The sequence below is a fragment of the Rhinatrema bivittatum genome, chromosome 4 (assembly GCF_901001135.1).
Source record: "Rhinatrema bivittatum chromosome 4, aRhiBiv1.1, whole genome shotgun sequence".
Lineage (NCBI taxonomy): Eukaryota > Metazoa > Chordata > Amphibia > Gymnophiona > Rhinatrematidae > Rhinatrema > Rhinatrema bivittatum.
In genome coordinates, this window is record NC_042618.1 from 37,927,593 (window position 1) to 37,949,903 (window position 22,311).

Sequence of the window (22,311 nt, forward strand, 5' to 3'; positions counted from 1 at the left end):
GAAGAAAAGAGTGGTTTAAGACGTTTTAGGATCTGTAGTCTGTAGAAGCAGTCTTTAGAGGTAGTATTGACCGTTTTCTTTAGATTTAGACGATTGTCTAGAATTACCCCAAGGTCTCTAACCTGCTTACAGGTAATGAGAGAATTGTGTGGTGATGGAGGGGAGATATTGTTTTCATTTGAGGAGATGTGGAGAAGCTCTGTCTTAGAGGCATTGAGTACCAGGTTTAAGCTGTTTGAGTAGATTAGTGATGGATAGAAGGCATTTATTCCAATGGGTGAGCGCTTTGAGATGGATTCTGTTATGGGGATTAGGATCTGTACGTCGTCTGCGTACAGATAATGAATAAGGTTGAGGTCTGTTAACAGTTGGCAGAGGGGGAGGAGGTATATGTTAAAGAGGGTTGGAGATAAGGAGGATCCTTGTGGTACACCAAGAGTTGATTTTGTTAGGGGTGACTCTTTATTGTTGATTTTGACTTTAAAAGTCCCTATTGCTGAGGAAGGACTTGAACCAGTTGTGGGCAGATCCGGAGATGCGGATATCTGTTAGGCGATCCAGCAATATGGAATGGTTTAAATATGGAATGGTTTATTGTTTAAAGTCCGAAGATCCAGTATTGGGCGAACACCACTGACTTTTTTAGTATCTGGAAATACCGGGAATAGAACCCCTGCCCCTGTGGGAGAGGGGTACTGGCTCTATTGCTCGGGACTGGAGGAGGAGGGAGACCACCTGCTCCAGGAGTGATGAGTGGTCGGATGTTCCCCACAGTCAGCTTTGCCCCATTTGCCTCACCTTATTCACAGCTCCTCCCGCTTACCTGGGCAAGATGGATACTGCCGCGTCTACAAGTGACCTCTCTGGCGTCCACGGAACGGCTACGGTTGCAGACTCCCGCCATTGCCCCTCCCAGGTAACCTACTAGGGTGCGCAGCGCAACCCACGTCTTTATACCATCCTTGGCGTGAACCTCGAGGGTGTTCCCTCATGCTGATGTCACGCCACCCAGGTATATTACCTTTACTCATTTGCTAGCTCCCCGAGTTGGCAAGGACTCGAATCTGTTTCTTGTCTACTCTACTGCTGCCGCTTCCGTGCTTGCCGCAGGAGAAGCTCTCCTCTCTCTCTGCCCTGCGGGGTATATGCTTAACCTGGGTACCTGCTCCTCGGGGGCCCTCTGCTTTATTTCAGATGCCTTACAGGGAACAGGTACTCGCTCTTCGAGGACCTGCTCTCCCTGCCTCGGTGCCCGTACCTTCTACAACCACCTGGTGGAATTGCATATCAACAGCAAACACCTATTGAGTACTCTAACTCTCAGTCTATCATCCACAGTATCTCCTCGCTGAGAGACCTGCTGCAGAAACATCCTGATGTCATCTAGGAGAGAAGGGCTCTCTCTGCCGAAGTCCCTGAGACTGCAACTATGAGACTACCTCACTACTGCCACCTCTGGTGGTTCTACCCAAGCTGTTTAATAAAAGAAACTCTTGGTGTAGTACAAGAACTCTTGGTGTAGTACAAGTCTAGCCCAGTGCTGGGGCTCCTCCCCATGGGCGTGGTCACCTCCACAGCATCCAAGGATCCACAAACACCTATAACAACAACACAGAGAGAAAGTTGAGGTGGTAACCTTGGGTTATTAAAGCGAGTACCCACTGATCTGTGGTGACTGTATGCCATGGTTTGGAGAAGTGGCACAACCGGCCTCCGGGAATGGTCTGAAGTGGAGGCTGAGTACTGCTCTCTAGGAAGGAGTCATAAACCAGACGCTGGACCTGGCTGTGACTTCTGTACTCGAGGTTGCTTGGATTGGCCTTTTTGGTAAGGCTTAGAAGCTCGAGCCCTGGACGCCGGGGGATAGAATCTTCTTTGCTGGTAGAATTGTCTCTTGGAGTCTCTCCTAAAAGATCTGTTGGAAGAGGACGAGAGATCAGAAGGCAGTAAGGAGAGCTGGCGCAAAGTCTCCTGGGGGTCCGTGAGCTGTGCCACTGCTTCTTGAATCTTTTCTCTGAAAAGATTATCCCCAGTACAGGGCAAGTCAGCCAACCTGTCCTGTACTTCTGGTCTGAGGTCTGAAGACTTTAGCCAGGCCCATCTTCTCGCACTAATTCCTGCCACCGAAACTCTGGAGGCGGTGTCAAAGATGTCATATGCCGACCGAACTTCATGTTTGCCAGCATCTAGATCCTTTTGTGCTAGGGCATGAAGTTGGTCCTGGAATTGCAGAGGTAAGGTTTCAGCAAATTCCTGAATCTTCGTAAACAGGGCCCTATTGTACTGGGTCATGTATAATCGATAGGAAGCAATGCGAGAGATGAGCATTGACCCATGAAATACTCGTCTTCCAAATGCATCCAGAAATTTGTTCCTTTCCTGGGGGAATGGAAGAGTGGATTTTGGAGCGTCGTGCCCTCTTCTGGGCTGACTCCACAACTCCTGAATGATGATTAGGGGCTGGCTGAACTAGATAGGTGGCATCTGCCTTACGGTTGACAGGTGCCACAGAGCCAGGGTGCTCCCAATTTCTCTTTAAAAGGTCCAAGAGGATGTCATGAATAGGAATAGACATGATTTCCTTAGGAGCATTGCGAAATTGGAGAAGTTCTATATCTGATGCTTAGAGTTCTCTTCGGTCTGAAGCTGGAATGGAACTGTTTCAAACATTTCTTTAACAAAGTTGATAAAGGACAAGTCCTCTGGAGGAGAACGCTTCCTTTCATCAGGAAGAGAGGGCTGTGAAGGCAGATCATCTGAATCCTGGGATGAATCATCGGTCCAGGAATTGTATGGCTCATCACCAGCTCCCATATGTTCATCAGAAGGGAGTAATGGTGTTATTCCGGAAGATACGGGCCTAGGCATCGATGGCCTTGGAGGTGGAACCAAAGGCATCGATGGGGGCATCGATGGATGTGTCTGTGGTAGCACTCCGGAGGGCAGAATGGAGATCGGTGATTGCTCTTCTTCTGATAAGGGTATCGATGAGGAAGGAATTGGAGCCATCGGTTCCCTCGGATGCACCAGTGGAAGGGCACCGATTAACTTATCCATTCTTGCCAATAGCAGTGCAAGCGCCATGGGTATTGGATCGGTGGCTGGAGCAGGAACCAGCGTCGATGGAGTTTTGAACCCCTGGAGTGCTTTACTGATGGCCTCTTGGATCATCTGATCCAATTCCTCACAGAAATCTGGGGCATGGATACCCGGTTCTGGAGTAGGAGGCGGCAAATGCATAGCCAGAGGGTCAACCGGTGAAGGTGGAATCGCGGATCCCGGCATCTGTACAGGTGGGGAATGCCTCAGTAACCCAGAGACAGAAGAGGATGGGGCCTTTTCTGTTCAGGACTTCTTTGTCGGTGGCTCAGACGACGTCGATTCCGAGGGCTTGCCTGTATCGGTGGTCTGAGCTTTTTGATGGTGGTGTTGATGTTTTTCTCGATGTTCTCCTCAGTCTTTCTCCTGAGGAGAAACAGAGGGGAGTCGACACCCACGGAGTTGTCGAAGCTGGTCGGACAGCAGCAGTTTCCCGGTGCTGGCGTGAAGTAGATGGTACTGGTTCAGACGACGTCGAAGCTATCGATGGAGTCAGGGTTTTTGGCTGAAAGAGAAGTCCCATCTTCTCCAGCCTAGCCTTGCGACCCTTTGGTGTCATTTGGGCACATTTGGTGCAAGTAAGGACATCATGGTCATACATCACACAGACCGTGTGAGGGTCAGTGATGGACATCGTTCGAGTGCAGTCAGGACACCGACGGAAACCAGACACCATGGCCTAGACAAAATTTAGCCGTGGTGCAGTCGATGGCCGGTAGGCCGAGAGGGGAAAATCTCGACGGGAATAGACCGCAAGCAGGTAAAAAAGTTACCATTCGACCGCGGAGCAAAGATATTGATAAGGGGACCCCTGTGGGGTTAAAATATTTTGAAAATTTTGATGAAGTTCCGTAAGGAAAAATTCCTGTCAGGAATCTCTGAAGAGCTCCTTAACCTGCATGGCTACTGCTGCGCAGAAAAAAGAAGACTGAAGGGGGACCCCTGCTGCCTGCAGGGTTGGTAATATGCTGGGCATGCCCAGTAGGTGCCAATCAAAGTTCTAGAAACTTTGACAAAATGTTCCATGATTGGGCTCCATCCTCATGATGTCACCCATATGTGAAAAGAAGTTGGCTGTAGAGGCAAAAACTCACAGTAAAAACCTTTTAAAATATATCCGAAGCAGAAAGCCTGTGAGGGAGTCAGTTGGACCGTTAGATGATCGAGGGGTTAGAGGGGCACTTAGAGAAGATAAGGCCATCGCGGAAAGATTAAATGATTTCTTTGCTTCGGTGTTTACTGAAGAGGATGTTGGGGAGGGTACCCGTAATGGAGAAGGTTTTCATGGGTAATGATTCAGATGGACTGAATCAAATCACGGTGAACCTAGAAGATGTGGTAGGCTGATTGACAAACTGAAGAGTAGTAAATCACCTGGACCGGATGGTATACACCCCAGAGTTCTGAAGGAACTAAAAATGAAATTTCAGACCTATTAGTAAAAATTTGTAACCTATCATTAAAATCACCATTGTACCTGAAGACTGGAGGATAGCAAATGTAACCCCAATATTTAAAAAGGGCTCCAGGGGCGATCCGGGAAACTACAGACCGGTTAGCCTGACTTCAGTGCCAGGAAAAATAGTGGAAAGTGTTCTAAACATCAAAATCACAGAACATATAGAAAGACATGGTTTAATGGAACAAAGTCAGCATGGCTTTACCCAAGGTAAGTCTTGCCTCACAAATCTGCTTCACTTTTTTGAAGGAGTTAATAAACATGTGGATAAAGGGGAACCGGTAGATGTAGTATACTTCGATTTTCAGAAGGCGTTTGACAAAGTTCCTCATGAGAGGCTTCTAGGAAAAGTAAAAAGTCATGGAATAGGTGGCGATGTCCTTTCATGGATTGCAAACTGGCTAAGACAGGAAACAGAGAGTAGGATTAAATGGACAATTTTCTCAGTGGAAGGGAGTGGACAGTGGAGTGCCTCAGGGATCTGTATTGGGACCCTTACTTTTCAATATATTATAAATGATCTGGAAAGAAATATGACGAGTGAGATAATCAAATTTTGCAGATGACACAAAATTGTTCAGAGTAGGTTAAATCACAAGTAGATTGTGATAAATTGCAGGAAGACCTTGTGAGACTGGAAAATTGGGCATCCAAATGGTAGATGAAATTTAATGTGGATAAGTGCAAGGTGATGCATATAGGGAAAAATAACCCATGCTATAATTACACAATGTTGGGTTCCACATTAGGTGCTACAACCCCAGAAAGATCTAGGTGTCATAGTGGATAACACATTGAAATCGTCGGTACAGTGTGCTGCGGCAGTCAAAAAAGCAAACAGAATGCTGGGAATTATTAGAAAAGGAATGGTGAATATAAACAGAAAATGTCATAATGCCTCCTGTATCGCTCCATGGTGAGGACCGCACCTTGAATACTGTGTACAATTCTGGTCGCCGCATCTCAAAAAAGATGTAATTTCGATGGAGAAGGTACAGAGAAGGGCTACCAAAATGATATGGGGAATGGAACAACTCCCCTATGAGGAAAGACTAAAGAGGTTAGGACTTTTCAGCTTGGAGAAGAGACGACTGAGGGGGGGATATGATAGAGGTGTTTAAAATCATGAGAGGTCTAGAACGGGTAGATGTGAATCGGTTATTTACTCTTTCGGATAGTAGAAAGACTAGGGGGCACTCCATGAAGTTAGCATGGGGCACATTTAAAACTAATCTGAGAAAGTTCTTTTTTACTCAACGCACAATTAAACTCTGGAATTTGTTGCCAGAGGATGTGGTTAGTGCAGTTAGTATAGCTGTGTTTAAAAAAGGATTGGATAAGTTCTTGGAGGAGAAGTCCATTACCTGCTATTAAGTTCACTTAGAGAATAGCCACTGCCATTAGCAATGGTTACATGGAATAGACTTAGTTTTTGGGTACTTGCCAGGTTCTTATGGCCTGGATTGGCCACTGTTGGAAACAGGATGCTGGGTTTGATGGACCCTTGGTCTGACCCAGTATGGCATTTTCTTATGTTCTTATCATCCCAGTTCGCATGGGGAAAGTCTGGGGCCGCCAAGTCCAGCAGATCTAAGGTTCCGTTTCGCACCACATGGATACGATTGGCCTCCTGAGTCTGATAACCTGGGGAACTTCAAAAGGAGGGTCCACCAAGAGCAGGCCCCCTTTGAATCCCTCTGCTGTGGACATCAGCAGCAGAGGCTGTTGCGGGAGAGATGCATGGCCAGCTCCCCGCAGGAACAGCAGGATGCTTGTGGCATGGCTCGGCGAGTGAGAGAACTACAAAAATACCTCCAGAGCCTGGGAGACCTGAAAAACAATCTGTATATTTTTGTGTGTGAAAAAAGATCAGAGGAATGCAACTTATGGGTGAAGGAGAGACCAGACCACCAGCATGTACCTGAATACTAAACAGTCACCGGACCCGGAAAACAGGAGCAATCAGGGTCACTAACCCCTAGCCCTGCCTGCAACTGGGAGGGGATAGTCCCACTAGGACCTACCAAGCCCCTGGGAGGAACTGTACTCCTACCTGTGTTCCTTGGTCTGTTTTTAAGAATAGCCCTAAGGATGAGGATCGCAGGTTCGGCTACCATCATTTGCTGGAGACCAGAGAAATACTGAAGGATCGCAGGTGGCACACTGTACCAAGATGGGGTGCCCGTCAAGTTTTTCCTCTGTCTCTATCTGCTGGAAGGGAGGCATAACCCAGCAGTCTGGACTGATTCCAGGTATGTACAGGGAAAGCACCTCTCAAACCAAATGCTTGTTGCACTAAGTAAATCGCATCCGCCTTCTGATTGACTGGAGAAACTGTCATGGGGTGTTCCCAGATCCTGAGTAGCTGCTCCTTAAAAGGTCAGCTGACTGGGAATGCCACAATTTCCTTTGGGGCATCCATGAACTGGAGGACCTCCAGCAATTTGGGCTGGGTGTCCTCAGCGACAAGCTGAAACGGAACTGCCTCTGCTATCACCCAAAGCCCGTAAGGTCTTCTGGTGGGGGACTTATGCCTCTCATCCAGTGGAGACTTCTGAGAGAAGGTTGCCAAGGCAGAGCACTCCTCTGAGGTATTATCTCAACCCAGATCATAAGGGGGCCTTCCTTGCTAAGGTCCCCTGGGGCCATGGAATCGTGGCTGTGGAACTAGAAGCCTCATGTGCTGGCTGCATCAACTCTTCCTCTTTGGAGGACCCAATGGGAATTGCTCTTGGAGGGCACTGTTGACTGCTGGGGCATGCATGGTACCCCAGGTACCAGTTGCATTAGTATTATGCCCAAAAGGATGTGTAGTTGCTCGAGCAGGGGGCGCCAAGAGGCTGTGCAGGCTCTGGCACTGATGATGGTGGCTTGATACCCCACAAGGCTCGTAGCACTACTAGTTGAACCTTGTGATCCTACTCCTCCAGAAAAATCTGAAGAAAGAATAGATTGAGGAAGTGGCGGCATCAGAACCTCCTCGGGGCCCACCACAGACACCAGTGGGGAATGCCTGGGACTCCTGTGTCTGATGGAGGCTTGAGGCATACTCTCTACAGGGTTGCTTTGGTGCTGGCATGGTGTGCCGGTGCCGCACCTGGTGATGCTGGCGGGTCTTCCCTCGATGCTTGACCCAGTCCTTTCCCACTGCTGCGAAAAATCCTGTTTTGGAATGCAAGGACACCTGAGATGGCCCAACTCCGGCCCCTCTCTCGAGAAGGTCCCAATGGAGGAGTGGAATGGGATGGCATATCTAATGGATCTATGGCCTCCCAGTATAGATGCCCCCAACGCCAGAGTAAATGAATCAGACTTTTGGGACTCAGAAAGCTTCTCCATCTTAACCAGCTGGGCACGACTGCCATTGGGATCATCTGATCGCAACACGCACATCCAGATGTGACACGACACTCAAGAGGATACAAACCTCAGGTAGATCAATGACAAACAAGGTCCACGGGCATTGGAGGCATAGTCAAATCGGATGCCATAAAAAAAACACCCCCCAAAACAGTAGATTGTCAGCCAGCAGAGAGTGACACCATGAGAATAGACCGCAAAGGGGAGAGTTTCACACCGACCATGCCATGGGAAGGAGACCGACCAATGAAGAGGGACTCGGTGCAGAAACGGCTGAAAAATAGACCCAAAAATACTTTTGGGGGGGGGGGGGGGGGGGGGGAGAGAATGAAGAGGAGCTCCACTGCCACAAGAAAAACCCCCAAAAACCAAAACACACACACACCTGAAAAGGGACCCTGCATGGATGCAGATAATGGCATGCTGTGCATGCTCAGGTTGCCAAAGTTTCCAAAAACTGACAAATTCTGTGCCGGGCTTCATCTGATGTCACCTACATGCGAGGACTACCATCCTGCTTGTCCTAGGAAAAAATCAGTCCCACCACGATCACTCAGAGCTCCCTCAGATTACTTTAAGCCTTCCTGGGAGGAGCTTATAGCCACAGTACCAGTCCACATCTGCTTAATACAGAGAAATAAAGGTAGCAACAGACCCTCTACAGGAGAGACAAATCAGCTTTGAGCTTTTTCTCCATCTGCTGGCAAGAAGTATATCTACTTGGCATGGGACAGTAAGGAAGTGCAAAAATTTGCTTAGCCATCTAGTCATGTAAACACTTTTATTGATTTCTGTATGTTTAGGGCTCACACATGCAAATATTACAAGTTACAGGTTTATTCATAAGATTTTAACATCAACTAAAAAGTGAAAAAAGTGCAACTATCAAACCTTTTGATGTGACTGTAGTAAAGTTAGTTTTAAGAGGCCTTTCCCTCCTTCCAACCTGGTAGCATGCACATGAATATTAGCTTATGCTAGATGGAGATTTCAGCAGCTAAAGCTACCAGCAATGTTACCATTCACGCTTCTAATCTCCAAAGCTTCTTGGACAAGTGAAATAGTGCAAACTAACCAATACTGTTGTAATATAACAGCTATTCTCAAAGAATTCCCCACCATTAACATTTAAAAAAGGGAAAAGATACATTGTAACAAAAATAAACGTTTTATCAACTTTTTAAGGTAAACCATATCATGATATACAAATTCTAGCCTAGTCAGATTAGGCAGAACACATTTATAAGTTCTACAGTATTAGTTACACTAATCTACTTCTTCCATTCGTGATGTGTCATCATCCCCTTCAAGAGGTGGCATGTCTTCTGTTGCAGCTGGACTGGATTCTTCTGTAGCACTATCATCTTCATCAATGCCTATTGAAAGATTATAGGTTAGTGAGAGATACTTAAGACATTGCTTTAAAAGGTTCAAGTTAAAGCTTGCTATATAATCAATGCATTTTGTACTCAACTCATGCCAATTAGTGAAAGATTTAATGACTTCATTGAACTAGGTGGCACATAGTGAGGTTTCATACAGAAAATGTTTGACGAGTTAGTGCCTTTTCCCCCCCAATTTTTTTTTTGTTTTAAACGTACCAAGACCAAGTTTGATCATCCTATAGATACGGTTGGCATGTGTCTGTGGATCCTCCAAACTGAAGCCAGATGACAGGAGTGCTGTTTCATACAGAAGGATGACTAGATCTTTCACAGACTTGTCATTCTTGTCTGCCTCTGCTTTCTGTCTTAATGTTTCAATAATGGAATGATCAGGGTTTATCTCTAGATGTTTCTTTGCTGCCATGTAGCCCATTGTAGAATTATCTCTCAGTGCTTGGGCTTTCATTATTCTCTCCATATTAGCTGTCCAGCCATAAGTGCTTGTTACAATACAGCATGGAGAAGTCACTAATCTGTTGGAGACAACCACCTGCAATCAGAAATAAAATTTGTTACAGCAGTCAGACTTCTCCCATGGAGATGTTAGAGTTATCTATAGTAAAAAGCACAATATTTATATTAAATATTGAATAAAGCATTTGACTTACTTGCTCAAGAACAAAATGACTTTGGCATGGTCAACTTGAATTCCCTGTATGTACCTGATCAGTCCAGAGTCCTGGGTTTTGCCTTCCCTCCAGCAGATGGAGGGAGACGTTTTGACTGGCTCTGCCCTATACCCTCAGGGGCCACCTACAGTCACAGTCAGTATTTCTGTCTTCAGCATATGGTGAAAGTGCAAAAACCCTATAGTCAGACTAGAAAAAAAAAAAAAGAAAGAGCATGCAACCTTAGAGTGAGGAAAATCCTTCGAGCTGTTGCTGGAGCCTCCCAGGGAGTTGGCAGGTCCTGAGGGGGGGGGACCATCCTCCCTGGTATTAGAGGCTGACAGTAGCAGGGGGTCGAGGGGCCATTATTTCATTTACTTCGTGGTGCCCAAGAAAGAAGGCACATTCTGGACTTAAAGGGTCATCCGCTGTCTCACATGGAGACCCCTAAGGGCAATTGTGGCATTGTTGCACAGGGGCAAGTTTCTAGTGTCCCTGGATCTGACCAAAGCATATATGCACTTTGGGATCAGAGCCACATTTCAGAAATTGATGTTTTCCATTCTGTTGAATCATTTCTAGTTCTGCGCTCTGCCATTCGGGCTTGCCATGGCACCCAGGACTTTTACCAAGATAATGGTGGTGGTGCTGCAACTCCTGAAGGAAGGATTCTTTGTTCATCCATATCCGGACAATTGGCTGATTCGACCAAAATCAGTCTGTCGCTCTGCAGTGCATCGGGTTCTTCATTTATTGCAGGTGCTAGGCTAGGTGGTCAACCTAGCCAAGAGTCACCTACTTCCCTCCCAGCCCCTGGAGTTCCTGGGGGCTCTGTTAGACACGAGACTGGGGAGAGTTCTTCCTGACAGGAGTGAATCATCAAGCTGCAAGGACAAGTTATGGAGTTGTTGTGCAAGCATCCTTCCAGAGTCTGGGATTATTTGAGAGTCCTCGGTTCGATGGCTTCCACACTTGGAGTTAGTCCTGTGGGCCCTTTGCTCATATGAGACCTCTTCAGTCAGCATTACTTTCCCATCGGAAGCCGGTATCTGAACAATTTCATCTTCCCCTTACAGGGACTCTGTGCGTTCCATTCTTGATTGGTGGCTCCCTCGCAGACAATTTGCGCCGGGGGGGGGGGGGAGGCCCTGGAAGTTCCCACCTGGATGGTGGTCACTACAGACGCCAGTCTCTCTGGTTGGGGAGATGTCAGGACAGATTGGTGCAGGGACAATGGTCAGTGGAAGAAGCCTGGTGGTTGATCAATTGTTTGGAGACCAGCGCAGTGAGATTAGCATTGCAGGCTCTTCAGCTGCTTCTGTAGGGGAAGTTGGTCAGCGTTCTGTCCGACAATGCCACCGTGGTTGCTTACATCAAACGCCAAGGAGGGACCAAAAGCCAACCAGTTGCAATCGAGGCTCAGCTGTTGATAGCCTGGGTGGAACAGCACCTAGTGAGCATTGTGGCCTCTCACATGAATGGATATAGTTTGTTAACCTTTAACTTCACTAACAGTAACATGGTAACTAGTAATATAACGTTTAACTTTGTAGACATTTTCCGGTCACTATTTTAAAGTGCAGAAAGTTTATCTTCAAGTGTGTGGATGAAAGAATTAAGGGGTTCTGGGGGCTGTGTGTAGAATGTACTGTACAGTTTGGGGAATCAGAGGTGTCTTCGCTTGGGAGGGAGGGTGGACTTCATGATTCAGAAGTCATGATTGCCTGCAAGGGGTTTACTAATCAATGCCATCTTTGTAGGTTTGTTGAAATAGCCATGTTTTGAATTGTTTTTCATTTTGTAACCTTAAGTATTCAGGTAATGAGTTCCATACTCATTACCTATCTATCGAAGATGCTCTGTTGTGAGGTTGGCAGTCGTGCTTTGTTGATCTTGTGTTGCGCTGTGGGGATATATTTTTGGAATATGGTGTTTAGACATTTGTTATCGTTATTTATGTTTTTGTGAATGATGCATAGCAATTTGTGTTCTATGCATTTCTCTATGGGTAACCAATGGAGATCCATTAGTATTGGGGTGATGTGTTCAGATCTATTGTGATTTGTGAGAATTCTTGCTGTGGCGTTCTGAAGTAGTTGAAGTGGGCGTATGGCTGATTTGGGTAGTCCTAGTAGTAGTGAATTACAGTAGTCAAAGCTTGTGAATATTAGGGATTGAAGTATGGTTCTGAATTCCAGTTGGTTTAGTAGTGGTTTTAATCTCTTAAGTATTAAAAGCTTGTAGAATCCTTCTTTTGTTTTCATGGCAATATGTTTTTTGAAAGTCAATTCTGGGTCGAGCCAAGATACCAAGATCTTTAACATTTTCACTTAGTTTGATCATGGTGTTGTCTATTTGAATTGCATTTGTTTGGTGTTTTGGTTGGCTTTTTCTTTCTAGTAGTATACATTCGGTCGTGTCCATGTTGCGGCAAAGTTTCATTTGATTTAGAGTATTTATGGTATTGAGATATGTGGCTACTTGTTTGAGGGCATTCTCTACAGTATTCAATACAGGGATGATAAGTTGTATGTCGTCTGCATACATAAAGTAAGTGGTGCTGAGGCTTGTTAGCAGTTGGCATAGTGATAGGATGTAGATGTTTAACAGAGTGGCAGATAGTGTGGAGCCCTGTGGGACTCCAGTTTCTAGAGGAATTAGTTCTGAAAGGGAGTTGATGTTAACCTGAAATGATCTGTTTAGAAGGAAAGATGTGAACCAGTTTATAGTTTCCCCGTTAGGCAGATTTCTGATAGTCTGTGGAGTAGTGTTTGATGGTCGACCGTGTTGAAGGCTGCAGATAGGTCTCATGAAAATGTATCGTTGGCCTTTGTTGAAACTTTAGTATTGTGTTGTTGAGGAGTAAAGTTTCTGTGCTGTGATATTTCCGGAATCCATGTTGTGTGGGGTAAAAAATGTTTAGTTCTAGATCATTTAATTGTTTTAGGACCACCTTTTCTGTTAATTTAGCGAGGAATGATAAGTTTGAGATGGGGTGGTAGTTATTGAGTTCTGTGGGGTCAAAGTTCTTTTTTTTTTTTTTTTTTTTTTTTTTTTTTTTTAATAATGAGTTTAATTATTACCATTTTCAGGGTGTCCTTGGTAGCTCGCCTTCAAGTGATTTGTTAATGATTTGAGGAGATGTTGTGGGATAACTTAGTGTTAGAGTGGGTATTTTATCGAGTTCGTGGCATGCTGGGTTAAGGGTTGCGATTAGATTCTCAGTTTTCAATGGACGATATGGATTCAAATGATGTCCATGGAGTTATGTCCTTGTTGTTTAGCTGAAAGTTGTGTGGGGATTGAGATTATATTTTCAGTAATTTTGCTAATTTTGTTTTTGAAAAAAAAGTTGCTAGCTCTTGGCTTAGATTTTTGTTTGGAGTGTGTGTTATTGTTGTCCGAGGTTAGATTTTTTACTATGTTAAACAGTTTTTGGGTTGTTTGAGTAGTTTTGAATTTTTTTGCTGTAGTAACCTTTCAGTGTTTATTGCTTTTTTGTAGAATGCTAAGTATGTTTGGTATCTGGCTAGCGTTAGGGGGCATTAGTTTTTGTGCCATTCTCTTTTTCTTAGAGTTGCTTTGGTGTCTTAGATGTTTATTAAACCATGGGTTGTCATTTTTTCTTTTGTTATCTATCTTTTTTGTTCTTTCTGGGTTTATATTATTGGCGATTTCCGTGGTTATTTGTTGTCATGATTGTGTGGCGTTGTTTATGTTGGATATGTCTATGTTCTTTAATGGAGAAATTACTTACCTGATAATTTCTTTTCCTTAGTGTAGACAGATGGACTCAGGACCAATGGGTATAGTGTACTCCTGCTAGCAGTTGGAGACGGATCAGATTTCAAATCTGACATCAGCTCCTAGTACATATACACCTGCAGGAAGTGCAGCTCTTCAGTATTCTCCTCGAAAAGCATTGTGGATATATGTGTGACTAATTGGATTAACTTGAATAACTTTATAACTTGGTTAAACTTTATAACTTGATCTGGTTGAATTGGTTATAGCTGGAGACCGCCAGTATACTCAACTGGAAAGCATAGACACCCGGTAGGGTGGGTGTCCTAGGTGAATGAAAATATGGCTTACCCTTGAATCATTCGAAATTCCACGTGTAACGGCAGCCAAGGGTGGGATGCTGAGTCCATCTGTCTACACTAAGGAAAACTAAATCATCAGGTAAGTAATTTCTCCATTTCCTAGCGTGTAGCAGATGGACTCAGGACCAATGGGATGTATAAAAGCTACTCCTGAACTGGGTGGGAGGCTGCCCGTGACCTACTTAGTACTGCCCTTGCAAATGCAGTGTCCTCCCGAGCCTGGACATCCAGGCGGTAGAATCTGGAGGTGTGGATAGAGGACCATGCCGCCGCCCTGCAAATCTTGGCTGGTGACAGCATTCTGGTTTCTGCCCAGGACACTGCCTGGGCTCTAGTAGAACGGGCCTTGACCTGTAAAGGCGGAGGCTTGCCTGCTTCTATGTAGGCTGCCTTGATGACTTCCTTGATCCAGCGGGCTATGGTTGCTCGCAAGGCTGCTTCCCCTTGTCTCTTCCCGCTGTGAAGGATGAATAGGTGGTCCGTTTTTCGTACGGTTTCAGACATTTCCAGGTATCTGGATAGGAGTAGCCGATGTTGAGGTGGGTGTAGACTACGAGCCTCTTCGGAATTCAACTCATCTGGCGATGGTAGCGAGATGGCTTGGTTAAGATGGAAGTGACACACCACTTTGGGAAGAAACGAAGGGACCGTGCGTAGTTGGATGGTTCCTGGGGTGAGTCTGAGGAACGGCTCTCGGCAGGACAGTGCTTGTAGTTCCGAAATGCGGTGTGCTGAACAAACCGCCAGCAGGGATTGTGTCTTTAAAGTTAACAGCAGAGGGACAGACCTCGGAGGGGCCTGAAGGATGCTCCTGCTAGGAAATCCAAGACCAGGTTGAGATTCCAAAGAGGTACCGGCCACTTTAGTAGTGGGCGGATGTGTTTGACTTTTCAGGAAGCGTGAAACATCCAGGTGAGACGCTATGCTGTTGCTCTTGGAGCTGTAGCCTAACAATGCGGCTACCTGTACCTTGGAGTTGAGGGACAGACCCTTCTGTAGCCCGTTCTGCATGAATTCCAGGATCACAGGAACTTTAATTGAGCGTGTTATGATGCCGTGGTCTTCGCACCAGACTTCGAATACTTGCCAAATCCTTATGTACATTAAAGATGTGGAGAACTTGTGTGCTTGGAGTAGTGTGTCGATTACAGCCCCCGAGTATCCGTTCTCTCTCACAAGCAAATAGACTTAGTTTTTGGGTACTTGCCAGGTTCTTATGACCTGGATTGGCCACTGTTGGAAACAGGATGCTGGGCTTGATGGACCCTTGGTCTGACCCAGTATGGCATTTTCTTATGTTCTTAGGTGAGCCCTCTCAATGGCCAGGCTGTAAGAGAATAGAGTTGGATCCTCATGGAGGATCGGACCTTGTTGCAGCAGGTCTCTGTGTGGAGGTAGTGTCAGGGGGGGTCCCTGCTAGTCGTCTTCTCATGTCTGCGTACCACGGTCTTCTTGGCCAGTCTGGGGTCACTAGAAGTACTAGTCCCCTACGTAGCTGTATCTTATGGATGATTGCACCCAATAGGGACCACAGCAGGAAGGCGTATAATAGGGTCCCCCCGCTGATTGAAAGGCAATCTGTTCGGCGTACATGCTTCATGGCCGGCCACTTCCGGTCGGTCTTAGAGCACATTCCACCTGTTTGCAGGCCATCTTGTGGGTAGTGTCAGCAAATTTCACCGCAAGAGATCTGTAGGGCGGCTACATGGAAATCTTTGCACACCTTTGCTAGGCATTAATCGGTTGGATATCCAGGCCCCAGGCTCTGGCGGGTTTGGTGAAGTTGTGATCCGAGCGGGACTCTCAGGGTCCCACTCTGTATAGGAAAGCTCTGGTACATCCCAGGAGTCTGGACTGATCCGGGTACATACAGGGAAAGGAAAATTGGTTCTTACTACAGGAATGAAAATTAGCAGGTATCATGCATCAGTCCAGAGTCCCACCCATTTCAGCGTGAAGAGAACAGAGTGTCTGCTCGTTCAGCACTTCTTGATCTTTTTGCAGACTACTTTCACAGGTTCTGCGCCTTCTTGGGTTAGTGACCAGGTAGTGTGTATAAATTAAAGTAATTTATTAGTTATGGTGGTTTTAAAATTTTCTGCTTGGATACAGTGTAATACTGACAGACTGTAGGTGGCACCTGAGGGTATAGGGCAGAGTCAGTCAGAACGTCTCTCTCCATCCTGCTAGGAGGCAAAACCCAGGACTCTGGACTGATCTGTGGTACTACAGTAACGAAAATTAGCAGGCAAGAATCAATTTTTTTTTACACAAGCAAACTGATAAGCGAAATCACAATGTCAAACATTGCAGAGGTAAGGAACAAATCTTGAAGTCCATCAGGTTTTCTGTTTAGGGTGACAGATCATAGCTTCATAATAAATCCACTACGCAGAGAAAGGTTAAGTTTCTTCACTGCACAGTGGATCTATTATGAAGTTATAATAAATCTTGTCACCCTAGACAACAAGCCTGGACTACAAGATGTGTTCCTTACCTCTGGATTTGAATTGTAGCACTATTTACATGGTAGTCAACTGGGTATTTGGTTGGAATGGGGTAAGGAGGGCTGCTTATCTGTAACAGGTGTAAAATGACAGCAGGATGTTCATTCTCACATGGGTGACGGAGCCCCGATGGGGAATACTTGTCAGTTTCTAGAACTTAAGAGTAGGCATATTCAGCATGCCATGGGTAGTCTCTCCACTCTTGTGACAGAATTAAATAAAAATAGGAGAAATCAACTCTGCAAAGTAGCAGATAGTACTCACAAAACTTAAAATCCTTCTGTCTTCAGAGAATGCCTGTTACAGATAACCAACTCGAGGAAAGCAGGATGGTAGTCCTCATACATGGGTGAATGATGCTGGTCCCGGTTTCCCCCCCCCCCCAAAAAAAAACCCAAAACAGGAATCAGACACCTAAGCAAGTGTTAATAGGCACACCACCACCACCAGTGCTGTTGATAACGGGGGAGGAGCCTGAAACCAAACAGGCCCTAGGCAGGAATGAGAAGGGCTGAACTTGTCACGTTGGCCATCCCTATCCAAACAGTAATGAAATGTGAATGTGTGGAAAGAACTCCATGTTGCAGCCTTGCAGATCTCCATGGGAAATGCCCGCAAATGGGCCACTGACACTGTCATGGCCCTGACAGAATGAACTTTGACATGACCTCCAAAATGCAGTCCCGCCTGGGCATAATAGGAGATACAGTCTAATCAGTTAATGTGTCTGGCAACAGCAATACCCAACCTATTCTCGTCAAAAGTAATAAAGTTGGACTGTCTATGGGCTTCTGTCCACTCCAGATAGAAGGCTAAGGCTCACTTGCTGTCCAAAAACTGTGCACTGCTTTCTTGCCTTGGTGCAAATGGGGCCTAGGAAAATACTGGCAGGATGATTGACTGTGATGAAATTCACCACCTTAGGCAGGAATTTAAAGGTGTGTATACAAGAATAGCCTGTCACGATATAGTTAAAAAAAAAAAAAAAAAAAAAGAGCTTAGTATAAAGGCGGATAAGTCACTAAGGCCAGAAGCTTGCTGACCCTGCACGCTGAGGTGGCCACCAAAATTATGACCTTCCAGGTCATGCACTTCAGCTTTCAGGTGCTCAATGGCTCAAAAGCTTTCATCAGCTGAGCTAACACCACATTGAGGTCCCAAGACAGTGGGAGGCCTTAGAGACTTCAACTTAAGCAGGTCCATATGAATAGTACAATACGCTGTACAAGTTTAAGCATACCATCTGTAACTTGGTGTGCACGCCAATTGCACTGAGAGGTGGTAAACTAATGGAGTTGATCTTTAAACTATTTTCTATGCTTATCGGAAGCTGATCAAGTAGCTGTGTGGGGCAGAACTGATCTAGGGCTTTCTGCTCACATCATATGGAAAACCACCTCCATTTTAGTCCAGAGGACTTTCTAGAAGCCACCAGGACAAGACATCCTCTGAAAGATCAAACAGCTGCAGGATTAACCTCTCAACATCCAGGCTGTTAGCAACAGGACTTTGGTATTGGGATGCTGCAGCCTGTCTTGGTCTTGTATAATGAGATCTGGGGAAGTCCCCAGACTAAAACCTGGTGTCTGGATAGACAACTCCCAAGGAAGTGGAAACCAGACCAGTATCAGCCAATGAGGGGCTATGAAATTCATAGTCACTGTCCTTGCGAACCTTCAAGAGTGATACTAAGGGAAATCTGAGAATATGCCAATGATGGGCAAGAGCATCAGAGGCTGGTTTGCTGTCTGACCTGTAGAGGGAACAGAACAAAGGCACCTTGCTGTTGCAGTGGAACATGAACAAAAGACATCCGGGTTCCTCCCTCCCAAGGAGGAATATGATTCACTAACCTCTGCTTCACGGACCACTCGTAGGATCTACAGGCTTGACTCAGCCTGGCCAACTACACGGCCCTAAGCACCATCCTGTGAGACAGGGCCTATGACCAGATCTGGTCCACTTCCTATCACAGGAAGTATGATCTGTACCTCCCTGCTTGTTGACATACCAGATAGCTACTTGACTGTCGATGTGGATCAGGACAACTTTGGAAAGTCTGAAAGCCCATAGTGTGTACCCGATTGCCCAAAACTCCAGGAAGTTAATTTGACAAGAGTATTCCTGGGCAGACCAGAGACCCTGGCTGCCAAGCCCATCTACATGAGCTCACCCCAGGGTGGATGCATCTGTGGTTGGGACAATTTGGGACTTTGAAACAAGATCCCCCGTTCCAGATTGGAGTACCTGCCTGCCACCAGGACAATGAGTTCTGGAGAGATGGGATAACTGATTCAATCCTGGAGACTTGAGTGACCTGGTGCCACTGTGACCTCTGGGTCATAGGGCTCTGTGCATGTGTAAATGTGCTATGGGAGTTACATGTTGAGCTTGTTGGGCCATATGGCCACAATCCTCCATGTGCCAGGCAGATATCTGCCAGGCCGCACAGCGGGACGGCGGAGGCATTTTGGGCGCCAGGGGAGGAAAGAAGCGCCGCGGGGGGGGGGGGGGGGGGGCCCCCCCGAGGAAAGCTGCCTGAGTGCGAAAGTGCCGCGGGGGGGCCAGGACCGGCCTACACAACCCGCAGAGCCGTCCGGAACAGCAGCAGGGGAATCTCCCTTCCCTACTGCAGCGGCCCCGGGGAAAAAATAAGTCGTCTCGGGACCGCGGGACGACCGAAGCCGCCGTGAAGAGGCCAGCACCACCGGCTTCCACGTGACAGAGAAACTGCTTTTCAGAAGAGTGCCGCGATCTCCAAAGAACCTGAAAGGGAAGGCAAGGCACATACAAATAAAAGAACACTTACCCCCGCAGTTCCAGGAAAGGGGAGTAGGAGACAGAAAGAGACCGCACAGAAGGAGGCAGAACAGACTACAAGCCACGCCTCCCCAAAAATTAACTTTGTTTTTTTGGGGTTTTTTTTTTTATAAACTTGATCCAAAACTGTGAAACAAAGGCAAAGAAAAAGGAGAAGAAAACCCAATTCCTGTAAGCCCTGGGGAAGCAGCAGGTTCCCCAACTCATCTGCTGGAGTCAGAAAGATACTGAGCTCCTGCAGAGGGTGCACTGATCTATATAGCAGCACCCTTCGAAGTCTGTTCTGACTCCATCTGCTGGACGGGGGACATAACCCACCATCTGGACTGATCCTGGTACGTACAGGGAACTGCTGGCTGTTGCAATGGTCATCAAGGTGACTGCCTTCTGGCAAGGCAGAAGGCCTTGGCCTAAGCCATGTATAGCATGGCTCCTACGAAGTAAAAACTGAAGTGAAGGACTGATATGGGACCAAGTCTCTAGGGGTTCACTCAACTACCCAAACTCCTGGATAGTCAAGCACATGGCCCTGGTGGCCCCTGCCTGAGATATGCTCTTGACTAGCTAATCATCTAGAAATGGGAAGACATGCACCCCCAGCCTATGGCAGTGTGCTGCCACCATGACTATTTATTTATTTATTTAAAAGTCTTTTATACCGATGTTAGTCGAAACATCACCTCTGTTTACATGGAACAAAAGCAACGGAAATTACAAGTAACAGGGGAGGGTAAGGGGTACAAAAAACCATAAGGAGAGCAGAGAAGCATAAGAACATTTTGTGAAGACCTGTGGGGCTGATGTGAGCCCAGACAACACCTGGTATTGGAAGTGCAGTTTCCCACCACAAATCTTAGGTCGAGGGAGCATAGCCATTCTTCTTTTTGCAAGAGGGGAATCAAGGTGCCCAGGGAAACCATCTGGAGCTTTCAGAAACTTGTTAGAGGCTCTTAACTCTAAGATGGGATGGCATCTTATTTTATTTATTTTATTTAAATTCTTTTACTATACCGATACTCAAGACGCGGTCTTATCGTACCGGTTTACAATAGAACAGGGGAAACCAATTAACAACTATGTAGAAGGTAAAAGTTACCTTCTACATAGTTGTTAAAAATCTTCCTGTTCTTTGTAATCAGAAGTACCTGGAGTAGAATCTCCACCCTCTGCTCTGGTGGTATGGACTCGACCACTGGCTGTTAAGAGGGAGGAATGCTCTGCTAGTAGTGCCTCCTGATGTGTTACCAGCTCCTGAAAGTGGGTACAGAGGGTAATTTGGAGGGACATCCAATAGATTCAATTAGTATCCTTGACAGACTATGGACAAAACCCACTGGTTCACAAAACTGCAGCCTACCCTTGAGTGGATGGTCTATCGTCCTGGGTACAGGGCAATCAAACTCTTGTCACTGGAGTTCACAGGGTCATCAGCTGGGGCTCTGCTGCCTAGGCCTGCCATGGGAGCTCCGATTGTGTTGGCTGGCATGAGGTGGTAAGATAATACTCTTTTCTGGGGGGGGGGGGGGGAAAGAGGGGAGAATGGAACCAAAACACACACACACACCCCCCCCCTTGGCCCAGGGCTTGCTAGCCTCCTGCTTGAGGACAGGTCTCGAGAACTGGTGCAGAGTTGAGTCACAGCATACTTCACCCTATCTCCAAAATGGATTCTCTCTAATGCATGGCCTCTCAGCAAGTTGTTCCTGTAAATCTGGTTGGAGATCGAAAGCCTGCAGCCATGCCATTCTGTGGGTGCAGATTCTCACTGCAGAGACTCTATATGCAGTCTCAAAAATATAGTCATAAAGATGCATGGACATAGTGTTCTTCTACACTCCAGGCGCTCTTACACCAGCAAGACTTGTGTCTTGCTGCTGTTGAGGTAGCTGCTCACCCACACATCCTGTACCTGCTTCCAGATATCCTGCAAGTACTGGTAAGCAGCAATGCTGGTAGTAAGCCTGGCACCTTGAAATACCTTTCCTCCCAAGAATGGCCAGAGTCTGGTTTATGGTCCTTCCCCAGGGTGCTGATGAGCAAGTCAGAGTGCATGCCCCTCGAAGGTGGATTCAACCAGACTGGTGGGGCAGCTAATGTTTATTGAATCCGGCAGCCTTATGCACGAGGTAAACCCTTCTTAATAATGGGAGGCACTGTGAGGGGCTGTGCCCATATCCTCAGCAGCAACTCCTTAAGGATCTCATGTACCAGGACTGCCACTATCTCCTTAAGAGGCTCCATAAACTGAGGATCAAGCATTTTATACCTGGTATCATCCATAGACAAGTTATTACACCCATGCAAAACCTGCAAAGGTTAAGTCTTCAAGTGGTTACTTCACACCTTGAGGTGGTTCTAAAGAGACTCTCAGAGCCTTTGTTCTAAGAACTCTGAAGTATCACCCCCCCCCCCCCCAGGGGTTATAGAATTCCTCATCCTCACTGTTGGTGGCAGGTGATGGGTCCCTAAGTGCTTGGACTAGGTCCAGAGGTACAGGCAGAACTGGATGGGGGTGGCAGGCCTCAGTCTCCGCTGCCTCTATACAGCTATCTCCTCCTGAGAAACCAGCAACAATGGAGAAAGCAGAATTGTTTAACTAACAGGAGTTCTCCCAGGACAGCAGGATGTAGTCCTCACGTGTGGGTGACGTCAGCCGGAGTCCTATCATGAAAAACCACTGGCAAAGTTTCTAGAACTATTGACTGGCACACTGAGCATGCCATAATCCACAGGGGTCTCCCTTCAGTCTCATTTGTAGCAAAAAGTGCAAGTGAAAAAATAGCAAATGTTGCTTACCTGATGTAACAGGTGTTCTCACGGGACAGCAGGATGTTAGTCCTCACAAATGGGTGACATCGAGGATGGAGCCCTGTACGGAAAACTTTTCTGTCAAAGTTTCAACAAGCT

The 22,311-nt window shown here is 46.4% G+C and overlaps 1 protein-coding gene across 1 annotated transcript in view; it reads right to left on the reverse strand.

Annotated features, from left to right (window-relative positions):
- Positions 1-8,684: 8,684 nt before the first annotated feature.
- HSP90AA1 (heat shock protein 90 alpha family class A member 1) overlaps positions 8,685-22,311 on the reverse strand; it is a 105,230-nt gene continuing 91,603 nt past the window's right edge. Inside the window, 2 exon segments of the mRNA XM_029597964.1 lie at positions 8,685-9,294; positions 9,520-9,853. Coding sequence (XP_029453824.1) covers positions 9,185-9,294; positions 9,520-9,853 — 444 coding nt within the window. The 3' untranslated portion in view covers positions 8,685-9,184.